The 16,525-nt window shown below is 41.8% G+C and overlaps 2 protein-coding genes across 2 annotated transcripts in view; both read left to right on the forward strand.

The window, feature by feature from the left end:
• Nucleotides 1-7,154, forward strand: part of LOC112432846 (protein NLRC3) — a 154,899-nt gene extending 147,745 nt beyond the window's left edge. Inside the window, exon 9 of the mRNA XM_076881286.1 lies at nucleotides 6,765-7,154. Coding sequence (XP_076737401.1) covers nucleotides 6,765-6,957 — 193 coding nt within the window. The 3' untranslated portion in view covers nucleotides 6,958-7,154. The remainder of the gene's footprint in view (nucleotides 1-6,764) is intronic.
• The window catches only part of LOC112432719 (uncharacterized), a 99,748-nt gene that overhangs the window by 27,737 nt on the left and 55,486 nt on the right, over nucleotides 1-16,525 (forward strand). The gene's annotated exons all lie outside the window — the stretch shown is intronic.

Raw genomic sequence — 16,525 nt, forward strand, 5'->3', positions numbered from 1 at the left:
TTTTAAACTTTTAAACTGACAGATCTCAGTGTGTGAAAGTAAACGGCTGTTTTTCCAAACAGCTGAACTCTTCCACTGGCTCACCGTAAGGTTGTTGTCTTTCTCCTCTACTGTATATTTTGTACACTAATGACTGTCGCAGTACACAGGCCAACAGGCATTTCATTAAATACGCAGATGACACAGTCATTGTAAGCCTCCTTCATGGTGAAGAGGATTCCCATGGGCCTGTTGTGGATGAGTTTGTTTCGTGGTGTGATCAGTCCTTCTTAATGATCAGCACCTTGAAAACCAAGGACATGGTTATTGACTTCAGGGAGACATCCCCTCATCCTGCGCTAACAGTGGTAAATGTGCAGCCATTGAACTGGTGGACAGTTATAAGTATTTGGGGGTTGTTCTTGATAAAGCTCTGTGCTTTGAGTCACATCTTGCTGCTACAGTGAAAAAGGTTCAACAAAGACTTTTTAAGGAGGTTGAGACGTTTTAATGTTTCATCTGCAATGATGACTCGTTTTTTATAAAAGTTTTATTGAATCTGTTTTAACTTTCTGTATCATTGCTTGGTACGGTAATATGTCTCTGAATAATAAGACCAGACTTAACAACCTGGTTAAAGTGGCTGGTAAGATTTCAGGGAGGTCTCAGGTCCAGCTTGTGGACTTTTATAACAGGCATGTGCTGAGGAAGGCGACCTCTGTCATGTTGTGTTCAGATCATCCTCTCTTTAATGATTTTCAACTGCTTCCATCAGGTCGTCGTTATAAAGTGCCTGCAGTGAAGACAAAGAGACATAGATTGTCTTTTGTACCTACTGCTATTATCATAGTTAATAACACTGAACCATATGTGTTGTTGCCATTGCACATTGTACTTTTTTGATGAAAAATCTAGGTTGTTTTCTCAGGCTTATATTATATTATATTATTTTGGAGTGTGTATGTGATGTGTTGGTTGCCTGTTTGTTTGTTTGTACGGACATACTGCAAATCAATTTCCCATTAGGGACAATAAAGTTACCAATAACCAATAATCATCCAGGTAAGTAAATCTCCAAAAGTTGATTCTGTTCATCTGGACGTAGCGTTTTGTGGGAGAAATGTTTCATCATCATCCAGGTGACTTCTTCAATCTCGGCTGACTGCAGGTTTCAATCTTATAAACAGTACATTTGCATAATGACTGAAACCAGCCCACTGAAGGAACAATGGGCTGGGAGGTCAGTTCCTTAATCATAATTATGCAAATTCTCATGACCATTGATCAAAGCCCACTGATCAAAGCCCACTGATCAAAGCCCACTGATCAATAGCCATGAGAACCATTCACAGAGAGTTGGGGAATGGCTGCAATCACAGCATTTTAATCATTATTTTAAAGGCTGTAGATTGGAGCCATTGCTCTAACAGTGTACAAATGTAACAGGGCTTGGTGCTGATGCTAACAGTGCTAGCTGCTTCAGCCTTTATTTACACATTATAAGCACATTTCGCTTATTTTAAACAGTATATAAAACAGCTAGTACTGCTGGGACGTTATATTTTCACAAGCTAACATGAGCCAATCAGTGAGATGTCTAGCCATGACAGTTGTATGTTGCTGTGAGAAGAGTCGGGCTACATACAGTGATGATAGTGTTAGCCATGTTAGCATTTAGCTTCTATGTTTTTATAGTTTACACTTCTTGTTTATTGCTAGCTGCTCTGTTTAGTTGCTTTAGGGTTTCTTAGTTTACTTTTCCTGCATTATTTTGGTAGTTATCGTGCTTGGTGTCATAAGTTCAGTTTGACTTCCTCCCCTGACATTGTCTACATTAGTTTCAGCTGTGGAAGGATTTATTGAGTGTTTTCTATTTCTTCCATTTGAACAATAGTGGTGCACTCTATGCTTGTAGCTGCTGTGTGCTACGTTCTTCTGTCAAACAAGATGGCGCCTGTGTTTGGCTTTGCCGCCGCTGCAGCTTGCTGGAGGCAACAATGTAGTTTTTCACTGTCGTCAATCATTTTTTGTAATGTCATTTTTGCTCTTTTGAGTTCTGACTTAATTTCTGCTGCTTTAAATTATGATTGGGAGATACTGTTAACCCTTTAAGGCCGGTCAGAGTGGGAACGCTCAGTTTTGCGTAACTATTTTTAAATGCCTGTAGATCGGCAACCACACAAGCTAGTGCAATAATTTTTATTTTTGCATGTGAAACCGGAGTTGTACTTACATCTTATGTATCCAGCTTATCCTAGGTCACCGTTTCCTTCCACACATAGCTTTGCAAAAGTTGCATGAAAAGCACTTGCAGCAACAAAAAAGTAATATTCCAGAAACACGCTTTGCCAATCCGATCAGATGTTCATAGCACTTCCTACGTTGGAATAGATGTCAGCCCAAACTATCGTATGTCCGCCATTACCTGCCCGAAACCTGAAGTGACGTCGTTTTTGCGAAAATTCTAGTTGTTTGTTTGTTTGTTTGGTTTTTTTTACCTTGAAGCCTACACTGGTGTTTTTAAAAGTCATGTTTGAGTTTACCCTTTCAGTATAGTTTCTGGGAGGCTTAGAACTCAAATTACACAGTTGGAAATAGTTTATTTTGATGCACTGAAGTTTTTCTTGCAAATTCACATGGTAGTATTTATTTTAGTTTTTCATGCAGTATATACAATTTGGTGTATCTCAAAAATACAACTATGGATACACTCAAATTACATTTCCTGTGGTTGGAAACTATTTTGTGCAACTTTTTTAGTTCTTCCGTTTTGAGGGATAAACCTCTTAAATTTCTCTAACTACAAATATATGTAAAAATACAAAACAAAACAATTTTCAATTTGTTCTAGTTTATTGCACTTTTTGCTGTATATGTATATATGTATATGTAGTTACTATGGACTGAATGCATACATATTATAAAAATTTGGGCTATAACGGTTGTATTGATGTATAGCAACTTGAACTGCTCCCCAAAATGGCACTACAGCAGTGGTTCCCAAACTTTTTTTGCTGGGCCCCCCTTTGTTTTACACAAAAAACGTTCGCCTCCCCCCCGGCGCGTGAACAGCACGCACACGCACTAACACATCCTCCAACCACACACGCCCATATTTTGCTCCATTGCGGTTTATTTCACACCTCAAACATTTAGTAAACAATTAAGCAAATACAAGTAATCTGCAATAAATTACAGGTAGTAAGAAAATAAACTACTAAATCTTTTACGCTACGTCCGCACCTACACTGGTATTTTTGAAAACGCAGCTGTTTCATCCAAACAGTGTTTCAAATCACCAAAAACTGAGATTTTTTTAAAACTCCTTTTTTGCGGACGAGGAATACAGAGTTCATCTGGCAAGGTTGCGCCTTTTTTCACGTCACGTTATTGTTTATGTGAGATGAATTGCAGAATGGCAGACAGAGACAAAATACTGTTACTCTGAGTATCTGCAGGTTTCACACGCAGTTACTGTCCCTCCATTTACAAAGGCGTCACGGGTAGTTGTTTTTTCTTCTTCTGTAATACTAATCAACATTGCTGTCAATACATTTTCAAAAAATGCCTCTCTTTGCAAAATGGGTTCAAAAACATAAACAGCTGTGGGATCCTGTTTGTCTGTGATTTGAATCGAGGGAACAAATCGTGGCAGGATCAGCCTGATGTTATTTGTATCCCGCTGTAACTTTACTCTATAAAGAGCAAACGTCTCCAAAATGTCAGGAGTAGTTAGTCACTACAACAAGTGTTTGTGAACTAAAAATTAAGAATGTGGGATCCTGTTTGTCCATGATTGGAAGAGCCCAGCGCTGCTCCCGACGCAGGGACCTACCTCAGCACCTGTGCAGGTGAAACCAAAGGGCAGATTTGCTTCACCATATTTTCTAGTCTTTGGCTTAGAATGAAGTTGGTTTGGAAACATATTCAGCGATGCTTCATCTCCTGCTTTGCGTTTCTGTGGGCGCCGTGCTAGCAGTGTTCAAGCGTTTTGTTCCCCTCCCTTTTCATACCGCGCCCCCCCTGCCATGGCTCTGCGCCCCCCCCTAGGGGGCGGGCACCACAGTTTGGGAAGGTCTGCACTACAGCATGTAAAAATCTAAAGATAAGCTCTGGCAGACTTGGTTCTATGGTAGGTCTTAAAGGGTTTAACATCAAAGATTCAGTGGAGAGCTACTGTAACAGCTGAACAGAAAAACTCTTCCTCCCCTGGTGTGCTACTCTTCACAACCCGCAGGACTTTCACCCTCAAGAGATGGAAAAGGGGAACGAGGGCCGACGTCCAGGTGAAACTGAGAAGCTACCAGAGGCTAGCTTCTTGGCTGTGGGGAGAATCCTGGTGCCTGCGTCCACTTCCTCTCCTGACATTTAGTTAATATGTTACGCCGGTGACTGGGACCTGGGCTCTGTGGCTCAGAAGCAGTTTTTCTCACGGTGTGTCCGTCAAACGTTCACTGTTTTTATTGATAACAGCTATGTCTGCTCATCGATCATTGCTTCCCCCAGCTCTGGAGTCGCTGCCCTGCCCAGCAGGTCCACAGGTCTGCATTGTCTTTATTTCAAGTGCCGCTGCAGTCAGCTGTTGATTTTGCAGATCGACCGTCATCAACTCGGTTGGCCCCGCTTAACGTTCGCTCCATAACAAACAAATCATTTATTCTAAGCGATCTCTTTATTAAAGAGTCTCTAGATTTCATGTGTCTGACTGAGACGTGGCAGCAAAATAAGAATTATGTCCAATGTTCCCTCTAATGTTTCATGTGTCTGAGCGAACACACAAACTCCCTGAGCGGTCCCTTGGATCACTGGATCACGTTGTCATTAACGTGGCTTCACTCTACATCAACCAAAACACCGGTGTCGGCACATGAGGACGCTGTCATAGCCCGTCAGCGACGTTGATTAGCTGCGTATATACGAATGTGAATCATTGGCTGGACTATGGGATAAGGCGGCATCGTTCTAAATACTGGAGCAGCCAGTCACTGACTAACACTGCAAAGCAGAATTGTTAACGTATTTATTTTAATTTCAATTCAGGTTAGTATTTAGTATTTAGTATTTATTTATTTATTGTCATTGTCAAGAACAATGAAATTGCGTTTGGGGCTTCCATACAACCCAAAAAAAAGAAGAAAATAATAAATACCCCTTAAAACCCAAGTGTACATATTTAACCCAGTGTGACTCCAATGCAATAAGACAATCCTTAGCAACAACATGAGAACATGACAAGTAATGTTCGTAGAAAATCAGACAAAGACCTGAGAAACATGACAAAGTACAACAATGCAACCCATTCAATATTATTGTACTGTGAGATATGATATCAGATATGATAGTTATCTATTTAAGAAGGAGGGGGGGGGGCAGGAGGGGGAAGAGAATAAAGATATGATGCACCAATGCAGACCAGTTCATTGCTATTAAGAAGTTGGATATGGTTATTGTCCGTGAGAGGGGGGCAGAGAGTTCAGGAGCCTCACAGCCTGTTAGATATCTTTTTGTGCGCAATGCAGATACTCTGTGTGCAGAGAGCGTGTCAGCGGATTGCGCCCGTGCGCAGCTTAGAGGGAACATTGATTATGTCCACTTGAATGAAATCTGCCCGGCTGGCTGCTCCGTCATCTGAACTCCGCGTCTTTTAGGACGTGGTGGAGGACTCGCTGTTGTTTACCAGGACAGATTCACGTGCAGTCTGATGACCTCGGACTCCTTTTCTGCATTTGAATCACAGATGATGGTCAGTTCTCTAAAAACCAGTTATTGTATTTTATTCTACCTGATGGGGTCTTTCTAACTGAATTTAATGACCTTCTGACATCCATCATTTCATTGGAGAAGGTTGGGAGATTTGAGCCGTCATATTGATGAAGCATCCTGTAACACTGCTGCTGAGCTCATCACTGTCACTGAGTCTTTTAACTTTAGGCAGCATGTTTCTGGCCCCACACATACAAAGGGTCACACACTTGATCTTGTTTTCTCCCTGGGTTTAAATATACATGATGTATGTGTGGAGGATGTCCATGTGAGTGACCATAGCTGCATATTTTTTAACTTGTTATTTTACTTGGATCCTTCATCTCCTAAACTGATGATCCAAAGGCGGATTATAAACCAAGATGCTGCTGGAAGGTTCTCTGCCATGTTTGACCCTCGCATGGCTCGTAGTGACCTCGACTCACGTATTTTATCCTTTAATGATCAATGCAAGTTGTTGGAAAGCCCACTGATAACATGTTTACATGGCTAAAATGTTATGGCTCATTCATTGATAGTATTTTCGCCATAGAAATTGTTATGTCCTATATTGTTGAACCCACCATGTCTATGCTGATGCTCTTTGAACGCACCACATACGTACTCGAGGCCATGCAGTGGCTGCTAGTCTGTAAAGCGCTTTGGGTGCCTTGAAAAGCGCTATATAAATCCAATCCATTATTATTATTATTATTTTACCACTCGCTGCATTCTTGATGTTCATGTTCTTCTCTTTCCCCTCACCCTGCAACCAGTCATGGTAGATGCTCCTCCTGGAGCCTGTTTTCACTGGGAGGATCTTTGTGTCAAAGGGAGTTCTTCTTCCCACCATCACCAAGTGCTGCTCACAGTGGAGGCGGTTACCTTACACTGTTAAACAGCTTCAGATGACTGTTGTTGTCTGTTGGGTATTGTCACTTATAAATAAAGTTACATTGAATGGATGTATGGATGGATAGATGTTATTGTGACAAAGAGAAAACGATTGTTGACAGATTGATTGTTGTTTTGTGTGTCTGCAGTCTGTCAGGCTGTCTGATCACAGACGAAGGCTGTACTTCTCTGGCCTCAGCTCTGAGCTCCAACCCCTCCCATCTGAGAGAGCTGGACCTGAGCTACAATCATCCAGGTCCCTCAGGAATAAAGCTGCTGTCGGCTGGACTGAAGGATCCAGGCTGGAGACTGGACACTCTCAGGTATGGAGAGAATGTCTGATAGAGGAGGAAGAGCTGGAAACATTTCCTGTGTCCTTCACTCACTTCCTGTTTGTTTCCTGCAGATGAGACATGAACAATCACACATGCAGGAATATTTTCAGGGACAGACACACTAGTCTAGCTGGATAGTTCATGGATATTTATGTAGGGGTCTCCAAGGAGTCTGGTTGCAGGAACATTTAGGTCACAGGTGTACCTGAGATAGATACCTGTGTACCTAATAAAGTGTCAGCCATGTGTATGTTTCCCATGCTGTATGTCCACAGTGACAGAAGGATGAAACAAGGCTGTGAATCATTTCAGTCTGTGTTTGTGACAAAGAGGCAGACAGGAGCAGCTAACATTTGGAAATGGAAGCTTAAATAATGACAAACTCTACATTCACAGCTGAATTAACAATAAATTTGTTCTCAAGTGCACATTTAGCAGCTAATGCTATTACTGTTTTCCCTTGCTTTCTACAACTTGAGCAGCTATTGCTAAGTAGGCCACTTTGCTCTGCTAAGGATTTATGTGACCATGATGAAAACTCTGATAAGCTAATGCTGCTAAGCTAATACTGTTTATGGGCCCTGTTAGAATCAATATTTCATTCTCATTCTGTTGTTTGAGAACAATATTAACGTTTCACATCATTATAACACAAGAGAAAAGGGTATTAGCATTAGCTACTAATGCTTATTCACCTCAAATTAGCTTTAGCTGCTAATGGTAGCCTACTTAGCAATAACTGCTCACTAATATAATGCTAATTCACATCAAATTAGCATTAGCTGCTCAAGTTGTTATAAGGAAAGAGAAAACGGTATTAGCATTAGCTGCTAATAATTGTTCACCCCTAATTAGAGTTAGCCCCTAATGGCAGCCTACTTAGCATTAACTCCTGACGTCGTTGTAATGCAGGGGAAAAGAGTTACCATTATCGGATAATGCTAATTCACATCAAATTAACATTAGTTAACAACGGTAGACTTCGTATCATTAGCTGCTGTCATTCTTACAAAGCAAACAGTATGAGCATTAGCTGTTAATGCTTTCTCATCTAACATTAGAATTGGCCACTAATGGCGTATTGTTAAAAAGTAAAAAAACACATTGTTAGCATAAGCGGATGATGCTAATTCACCTAAATTAGCATTAGCTAATGATGGCTACATACCTAGCATTAGCTACTGATATTGATATAAATCAAGAAAATATGGTATTAGCATTAGCTTTTAATACTTTTTCATCTAAAATTAGAATTAGCCACTAATGGCGTGCTATTTAGCATTACCTCTTCACATTGCAGGGGAAAAGTTGAAATTAAATTTAAAAAAATGTTCAGATTAGCTACTCATATTGTTAAAAAGTAAGAAAAAACATTGTTAGCATAAGCGGATAATGCTAATTCACCTCAAATTAGTATTAGCTAATAACGGCAACCTACTTAGCATTAGCTGGTCACATTGTTATAATGCAAGAAAATATGGTATTAGCATTAGCTGCCAATTCCTAAATACCTAAAATTAGCATTACCTGTAATGGAAGTCTACTTAGCATTAACTCCTCACTAATGTAATGCTAATTCACATCAAATTAGCTTTAGCTTTAGTATTAGCTGCTAGCACCAGCCTACCCAGCACTAGCTGCTCACATTGTTAAAAGGGAAGAGAAAACGATATTAGCATTAGCTGGTAATAATTATTCACCCCTAATTAGAATTAGCTGCTAATGGCAGCATACTTAGCATTAACTCCTCACATCGTTATAATGCAAATGAGTCTAACTTACATGAAATTAGACTGCTGTTATTAGCTAATGCTATTTAGCAGTAGCTGCTCACATTGTTATAAAGCAAAGGAAAACGATATGAGCATTAGGTTCTAATGCGTATTTGCCTTAAATTAGACGTAGGTGCTAATGGCGACCTACTCAGCATTAGCAGCTCAGATGTTGTATTGCTAGGGAAAAGAGTGTTAGCATTAGCCGTTCACATTGTTATAAAGTTAAGGGAAATAGTGTTAGCATTAGCTACTCACATTGTTAAAAAGTAAGTGTTAGCATTAGTGCATAATGCTAATTCACATCCAATTAGCATTAGTTAATAACGGCAGCCTATTTAGCATTAGCAGATAATGTTGAATTTGGCCCACTGGAAACGTTAAGAACTCAAGATTTAGGAGTGTTTCTCGATAGCTCTTTCTCATTTGAGAAACAAATAAATGTTGTTATTAAAACCAGCTGTAAGCTTTATATTGTTGATTGTCATTTCCCATATGGAAAAGATATATAAATCTTATAAAGTTTGTATCTGTCTTGTGTGAAACTTGTATGAAAAGCATACAAGAGTGAAAACAGATATAAGATCCCTTGAAAAATTATATAATGAAACTTGTATGTTTTCGATACTTACTAAAACAATATATGAAAGTAATGAGAAAGTGGCCACTTTCGTGAGTATGACTTTCATCATATAAGTTTTTAGTCTTTTCCATATGGGATATGCTTAAAAATATTTACTCATACATGCTTAGTTTTATAATCGATTGGATGATGATAGAGGTTCGATCCTTAGTAGTCTGTAAAGACTCTGTGTGCCTTCCAGAGTGCTCTGGCATGCACACACCACTTGGGGCCATGAGAGAGGTCGTACCCTCTCTTACTGATTTATGGTGTAGGACAGAGGTCTCAAACTCAATTTAGCTGGGGGCCGCTGCAGGCAGAGTCTGGGTGAGGCTGGGCCGCATTAGGTTTTCCACAAGAAAGACATGGTTAAAAAATTCCAATCTTCTCAAATCTCTTTATTTTTATTTTTTAACACAAAATATGAAAAATAAATAAACAAATTAAGAATTAATAAGAAAATAAATCAATCTGTAATACATAAATAAAATAATAATAAGATATTTTTAGTCAGTGAACTTGTTTTTTTCAGTCTTCTATATCTGCTGTGTTTAGATTGAAATGTCTGTATTAACAGTTCTATAACCTTCTTCTGAACATGAATGGAACACTGTAGAAAATGAACTGTTCTTCTGAACATGGCTTCTCTTGCCTACTCCTTGCTGCTAGAGACCTGGCAGCGTTTCCTCTCGCATAGCCGAGCCAGATTTGGCCTGAGGGAGGAAGCAGTTGCGACCCTCAGTATGTCTTGAAGATGATCATCCGTAAGTCTGGACCTGTACTTGGACTTATTGAAGTTCAAAGTGGAGAAGAGCTTTTGGCACAAGTATGTGCTACCAAAAAGGCACATGGTCCGCTTGAACATTCGGGAAAGCCGAGGGAAACTAGGGCTCAAGTCTCTCAAAAATTGTCCAAGCTTGTCTGCTTTTCCACTCACCTCCCTGAACTTTGCTTTGAGTTCAGAGTTGCACTGCAGCTCAATGAGCTCCATTTGAAGCACAGAAGGGGCATCTTGCACATCAAAGGAGAAGGGGTCCGCAAAAATATGAAAGGTGGCTCTGTGTGTCTTGAAGTCAGCAAATCTGTGATCAAATTCCTCCTGTAGCCTCAAAATGACATCAACATACTCGTCAGCACTGAATGGTGTGCCTGCATCCACGAGTGCCTTGCATGCTGGGAAATGGCAAAGGTTTGTCTGAGAGAGCTGAGCTTTCCAGAGCGCCAGTTTTGTGGAGAATGCTCTCACGTTGTCATAGGCAGCACTGACAAGTTGCCCCTGGCCTTGTAACGTCTTGTTCAGTACATTAAGCTCATGTGTCATATCAACAAGAAAAGCTGAGTCCATGAGCCATTTGGGATCAGTTAGCACAGGAACACTAACTCCATCCTTCTCCATGAAGGCTTCACTTCTGCTCTCAACTCAAAAAGTCTCTTTAATACATTTCCCCTGCTGAGCCAACGTACCTCAGTGAAGTCGAGCACATCCCCATATTCTGACTCCATTTCCTCTAAAAAAGCACAGAACCTTCGGTGCTTTAAGCCCCTGGATCTGATTTGGTTGATGCATTTCACAACAATAGACATCACATTGTCAAACTTCAGGCATTTGCTGCAAAGGACCTGCTGATGGATGATGCAGTGCAGAGCAATGGCCTCCTCCACGCCTTCCTCTTCCAGTTTGTTTTGTGCCACCAGTCCATGTTTCCTCCCTGTCATTGATGGCGCTCCATCTGTTGTTATTCCAACAAACCTCTTCCATGGCAAACCAACATTCTCAATGGCATCACACAGCTTGTAAATATCTGCTGAGCGGTGGTCTGGCCATGCATTGGAATTACTGTGAGCAGCTCCTCCATCACTTCAAAACTGTCATCAACACCACGGACATACATTGGGAGCTGGGCAGTGTCGGTGATGTCTGTGGTCTCATCAAGAGCGACTGAGTATACACGAATGTCGGCGTTTGCCCAATAGAAAGGAGGAAGCCAGCCAGGCACAGGAAAGAAAGAAACACTCCAGGGCAACGCTGCTGGAACTTTGACTCATTGAGAAATGTTTCCCTGCTTGCATCAAGCCCGGCTGGTGTCCCCTGAGATCCATATCCCACCCTGATTGGTGGGTTAATTCAGCTCCGCCCACAACACTGTAAAGTGTCATACATTATCAAACTAACATTACATTTTCATATTAAGGTGGGGCCAAAAACTATCGTCCTGCGGGCCGCAATTGGCCCGCGGGCCGCGAGTTTGAGACCCCTGGTGTAGGAGGACACCTACTCTGTGTCTGGTTAAGTATAAGAGCCCTTTGTTAGGGGGACCGCTGGACTCTTAGCACCAGCTTTGGGGTCACAGGGTCACATCTGGAACACACACACACACACACACACACACACACACACACAGACACACACACACACACACACAGACACACACACACACACACACACACACACACACACACACACACACACACACACACACACACACACACACACTATGCACAGACTGGTACTCTTTGTTCATACCTGTGTAAGACGTCATAATGAACTTGTGCATATTCATGTAAGCTCAATAAAGAGCAGTGTTACGAGGGAGCAGACGAGAGCGACTGAGGTCAAGTGAAGGAACGGCGCTGTCACAGTTCTCTCCCTCATCAATTGTCTGGTTCCAGCGGTGGGTCTGTGCTAGACGACCCATCACCAGCTTTTTCCACTGGTTACCAGTACGTGGTAGAATCCACTTCCAGATCTGGTTGTCTTTAAATCTGTGAATGGATTGGCTCCATCTTATCTCTCTTTAACAAAAGAATCCAAGTGGAGCCCTCAGGTCTGCAGATAAGCAGCTTCTGACCAGAACTAGACGTAAAAACAGAGGTGAGCTTTATCGATGGCTGCAGCCAAACTCTGGAACAGTCGCCCTTCACATCAGGTCGTCACCAACACTGGACATTTTTAAAAGCCGGTTGGAAACACATTTGTACTCTGTAGCTTTCAATCCTGACCAGTCTTTATAGTCATTACTGTGTATGTTTCCTATTTTCTCTCTACTCTGTGCAGCACTTTGGCTCAAGCTGTTTTTAAATGTGCTGATAAATAAATGTAGATTTCTTTGAATAAAACAGTGGAGCCGAGCTTTGAGCTCAGTGTGTAACAGTGTGTGTGTGAGAGCCATGTAATGTCCATGTGTGCATGCTGACTGTGCTGCTCTGACCCCCCTCCTCCTTTCAGGGTGGAGCCTGCTGGAGTCCGATGGTTGAGACCAGGTCTGAGGAAGTGTAAGTGTGTTTTTAATGGGATTCATGAAAACAAAGCAGCACACATTCAACCATCTTCATCATGTCAGGAGTCATCATCAAAGTGTCAATCAATGAACAGATGATGGATCAATAACTGCAGCTGGATTGTGTTTGTTCTCTCCATCAGATTCCTGTCAACTCACAATCGACACAAACACAGTGAACACAAAGCTCCAACTGTCTGACAACAACAGGAAGGTGACATGTGTGGAGGAGGTTCAGTCATATCCTCATCATCCAGACAGATTTGATGGTTTTTATCAGCTGCTGTGTAGAAATGGTCTGACTGGTCGCTGTTACTGGGAGGTCGAGTGGAGAGGAGGCGTTTATATATCAGTGAGTTACAGAAGCATCAGAAGGAAAGGAGACAGTGATGACTGTGTGTTTGGATACAATGATCAGTCCTGGAGTCTGTACTGCTCTCATGATGGTCCTCGTTATGTCTGTCACAATAACAGAGTAACATCCATCTCCTCCTCCTCCTCCTCTGTCTCTAACAGAGCAGCAGTGTATGTGGACTGTCCTGCTGGCACTCTGTCCTTCTACAGAGTCTCCTCTAACACTCTGATCCACTTCCTCACCTTCAACACCACATTCACTCAAACTCTTTATCCTGGGTTTAGGTTCTTGTCTCCTGGTGCCTCAGTGTCCCTGTGCTGAGTGGAGTGTAAAGAGTGTCTCCTGTTACAGAAACACTCTGACTGTTGAACAGATAGTTCAGTCTGTACATGTCTGTCTCTTTCACTCACAAACACGTTTTCAGATTCATGGATTCAATCAGTTGATGTTTGAAACTCTTCTAAATGATTCCTTGTAAACTTCTTCAGTCACAAACAAACAGGAAGTGATGTCACATGTGTTCCTGTCCACACAGCAGAATGAGTCTATTGCTGACAGTGATGTACAAACAGAGTGAGCATTTCTGAGGCCCAAAATAAACTGAGTAGTTCACTGAATGAACAATGGACTGTGAGCTCAGTTCCTTCATCATTAGTATGGATTATATATGTATATGTATTATATTAGTATCATATATATCAGGTGCTGCTGCTTTCAGTCATTGTGCAAATGTGCTGTTTGTAAGCTTGTAAAGCTGCAGTCAGCTGAGACTGAAGAAGTCACCTGATCAGTGAGCAAACGTTTCTGAAAACGTCCAGATGAACAGAATCAACCTTTTGGGATCAGCCAGCAATGCAGCATCATTGTTGTTCAGCTTCAGAGGTTTGCAGGAATGAACTGATGACCAGAAACAGCTGCAAAGTCCAAGAAAATACCAGCTGGAGTTCAGCTGCATTTGAAGAAGTCAAAGAAAAGTAAGGATGGCAAAGGGCGACGTTTTCTTCCAAAGAGCTGCAAACATGGTCGACGCCTCATTAGAAGAATCATCTGGACATTTGTGAGGAACTCTAACCAAGAAAGCAACGTCACACAGATCCAACAGACAGTTTCCATGACTGCAAGTGTTGAGTGGAAAAATGCTACATTGCATTATTGCATCCTCTCACCACAGGAGGCGCTGTTGGCACCACTGATTGCTGATCAGCTGTTCTCTGATGATCTGATTGATACTGTGAATAACGGGACTCACTGAACTCTGTGACACAGTGAAGATTACAGAGTTTAACTTCACCCTTTAAGACTGACCACAGAACCAAGTCCGCCAGAGCTTTTGTTATATTTTTACATGCTGTGGAGCCATTTGTGGGAGCATTTCAAGTTGCTATACATCAATACAACTGTTATAGCCCTAATTTTAATAATATGTATCCATTAAGTCCATAGTAACTACATAAACTGCAAAAACAACCTCTGCTCATCCATCTCTGTGTGTATCAGGATACATTTGGTTCATAATACACAGAAAAATCAGAGTTATTACCTGTAATAAATGTGAAAGATTCCTGCAGTGATAACCAGGCAGGACTGAAACACATCCAAGCTGTCACCACGGTAACAGCACCGCCCATCCACAGGTGAGGGGAGGAGCAAAAAGAGGGACTTTGACCATTTTATACTAAAAACACTCAACTAATGTTTCTAATATGAAACAAATAAGCCCACATTAATGTGAGCGTTTATTAAATAATAATAATGATGATTTCCTCCTGATCTCATTTCCACAGCAGAGAAAACTGTGGTGTATATTGAGGTGGAGGGTGTGGTCTGTGGCTCAGGTGTAGAGTGAGGGTGGGGTGCACCACAGCAGCATGCTGGGACTGCTGAGGGTGGAGGAGGGAGTGATGATGACATCAGAGCTGCAGCACAGAGACCAGTGAACACACAGTCTGTTCATCTTTGCATAGATACAATATACAGCACAATATTGAATGACAGACACGCTGTGGGAGCTTCCACAGATACACTGACGTCAGCATCCAGAGTCCTCCTGCTGCTCCCCCCTCAGAGCCCCGTGATCAGCACCAACACATTCAGTTAGATGACAGAGTCCAGCTGCAGCTAGAATCAGCTCCCCTCTGTGAACAACAGCACAGCGTCAGTGTTTCACACTCAGTGAAAGGAGGAAACAGCAGAAGAACACCATGTGTGCTACGTTTCCCAGGACACACTACAAACTGCACAAATACAGAGCAGCACGTGGAAGGACCTGGAGCTGCATTTACAGAGCTGCAGACAGCGTGATGTCCTGTATGGACAGGTGGAAGGAACCAAGTCCTCAGCTGGAACACTCGTGTTTGTCCACAGACAGGAAACACAGCAGGAAACTTCCTCACAGAAGTGCAGCTCATGGATAACACACTTCCTGTCAGTCAGAATGAGGCTGCAGCCAAACACAGAAAGGTGTTTTTGTCCAGATGAGCCCAGAGAAGAAACACGAGTGTTCACAGACATCAGAAGCTCAGAGAGGTGAAACATGAGGTTGGAGTCCTCGTCAGCATCCAGAAGAGCTGCTGTGAAACCCTGAGTACTCATGACAGACTCTGATGGCACAAACACATCATGATTCAAACAGAAAGACAAACATGGAGCTCCTGATCCTCCTGCATGAGAACAAGCTGACATGAGCGCTGTGTCTGAGAGTGTCTCCCTGTCACAGTGACAATAACACAGCTGCTGCTCACAGTCATTAAACTGACCTGAGGTCAGCTGTGCTCCTTACATATGAACCATGTGACCTCACATCAGTGCTGTGGATGACTGTAGTCATAGAAGAGTAGAGCTGTAGCAGGTGGTGTGAGGAGGAGGTGGTGTATTCTAGTTAACGCAGTACTGAAACACTCCAGCAGAGGGCGCTGTTAAGTCCTTATTGTAACACAGTTACTGTGTGCAGTTAGACTTCATACATAATCTGCACTTATTTCCATCAGACATGCTGTCAGGAAATGATTGGTTTCTATTGATTCTACTTCCTGTTGACTCGTTTGATGACAGTGAAACAATCACAGCTGATTGTGTGATGATGTAAACTGTCACTGTTACATTCAGTGTGTGTGACATAATGTTAGTGCAGGCTGATAACAGCCTGGTTCTGTTAGAAACACATGAACGTGTCCATAGATCAGTGTGTGTTTAACATGAGAGCTTCAGCCCTGCTGATGTGTTAAATAAAGACATGCAGGAAAACTGATGAGACTCTGAAATAACTCTTTATATTTATAATGTAACTCTGCATCAAAAGAACAACAAAGGATCCCAGACAGGTTTCTGTGAACAAAGACCATTCTGATGTTTCTGTGTTTCTAACACTTTGACATTATTAGTAAACAGACTGCAGTGAGCAGCATTTATAAAGAGCTTCTATATAAAGATATGACAGCTGTTTGACAAGTTTATCACTCTGTGTTTGGACCTGATCAGTCCAGCTGTTTACTTGAAACATGTTCATTTACCTGTTCTGTTATATTCATGTTCTTGTCTCTGTTGAAAAC

The sequence above is a fragment of the Maylandia zebra genome, unplaced genomic scaffold, assembly GCF_041146795.1.
Source record: "Maylandia zebra isolate NMK-2024a unplaced genomic scaffold, Mzebra_GT3a scaffold11, whole genome shotgun sequence".
NCBI classification, from domain to species: Eukaryota; Metazoa; Chordata; class Actinopteri; order Cichliformes; family Cichlidae; genus Maylandia; species Maylandia zebra.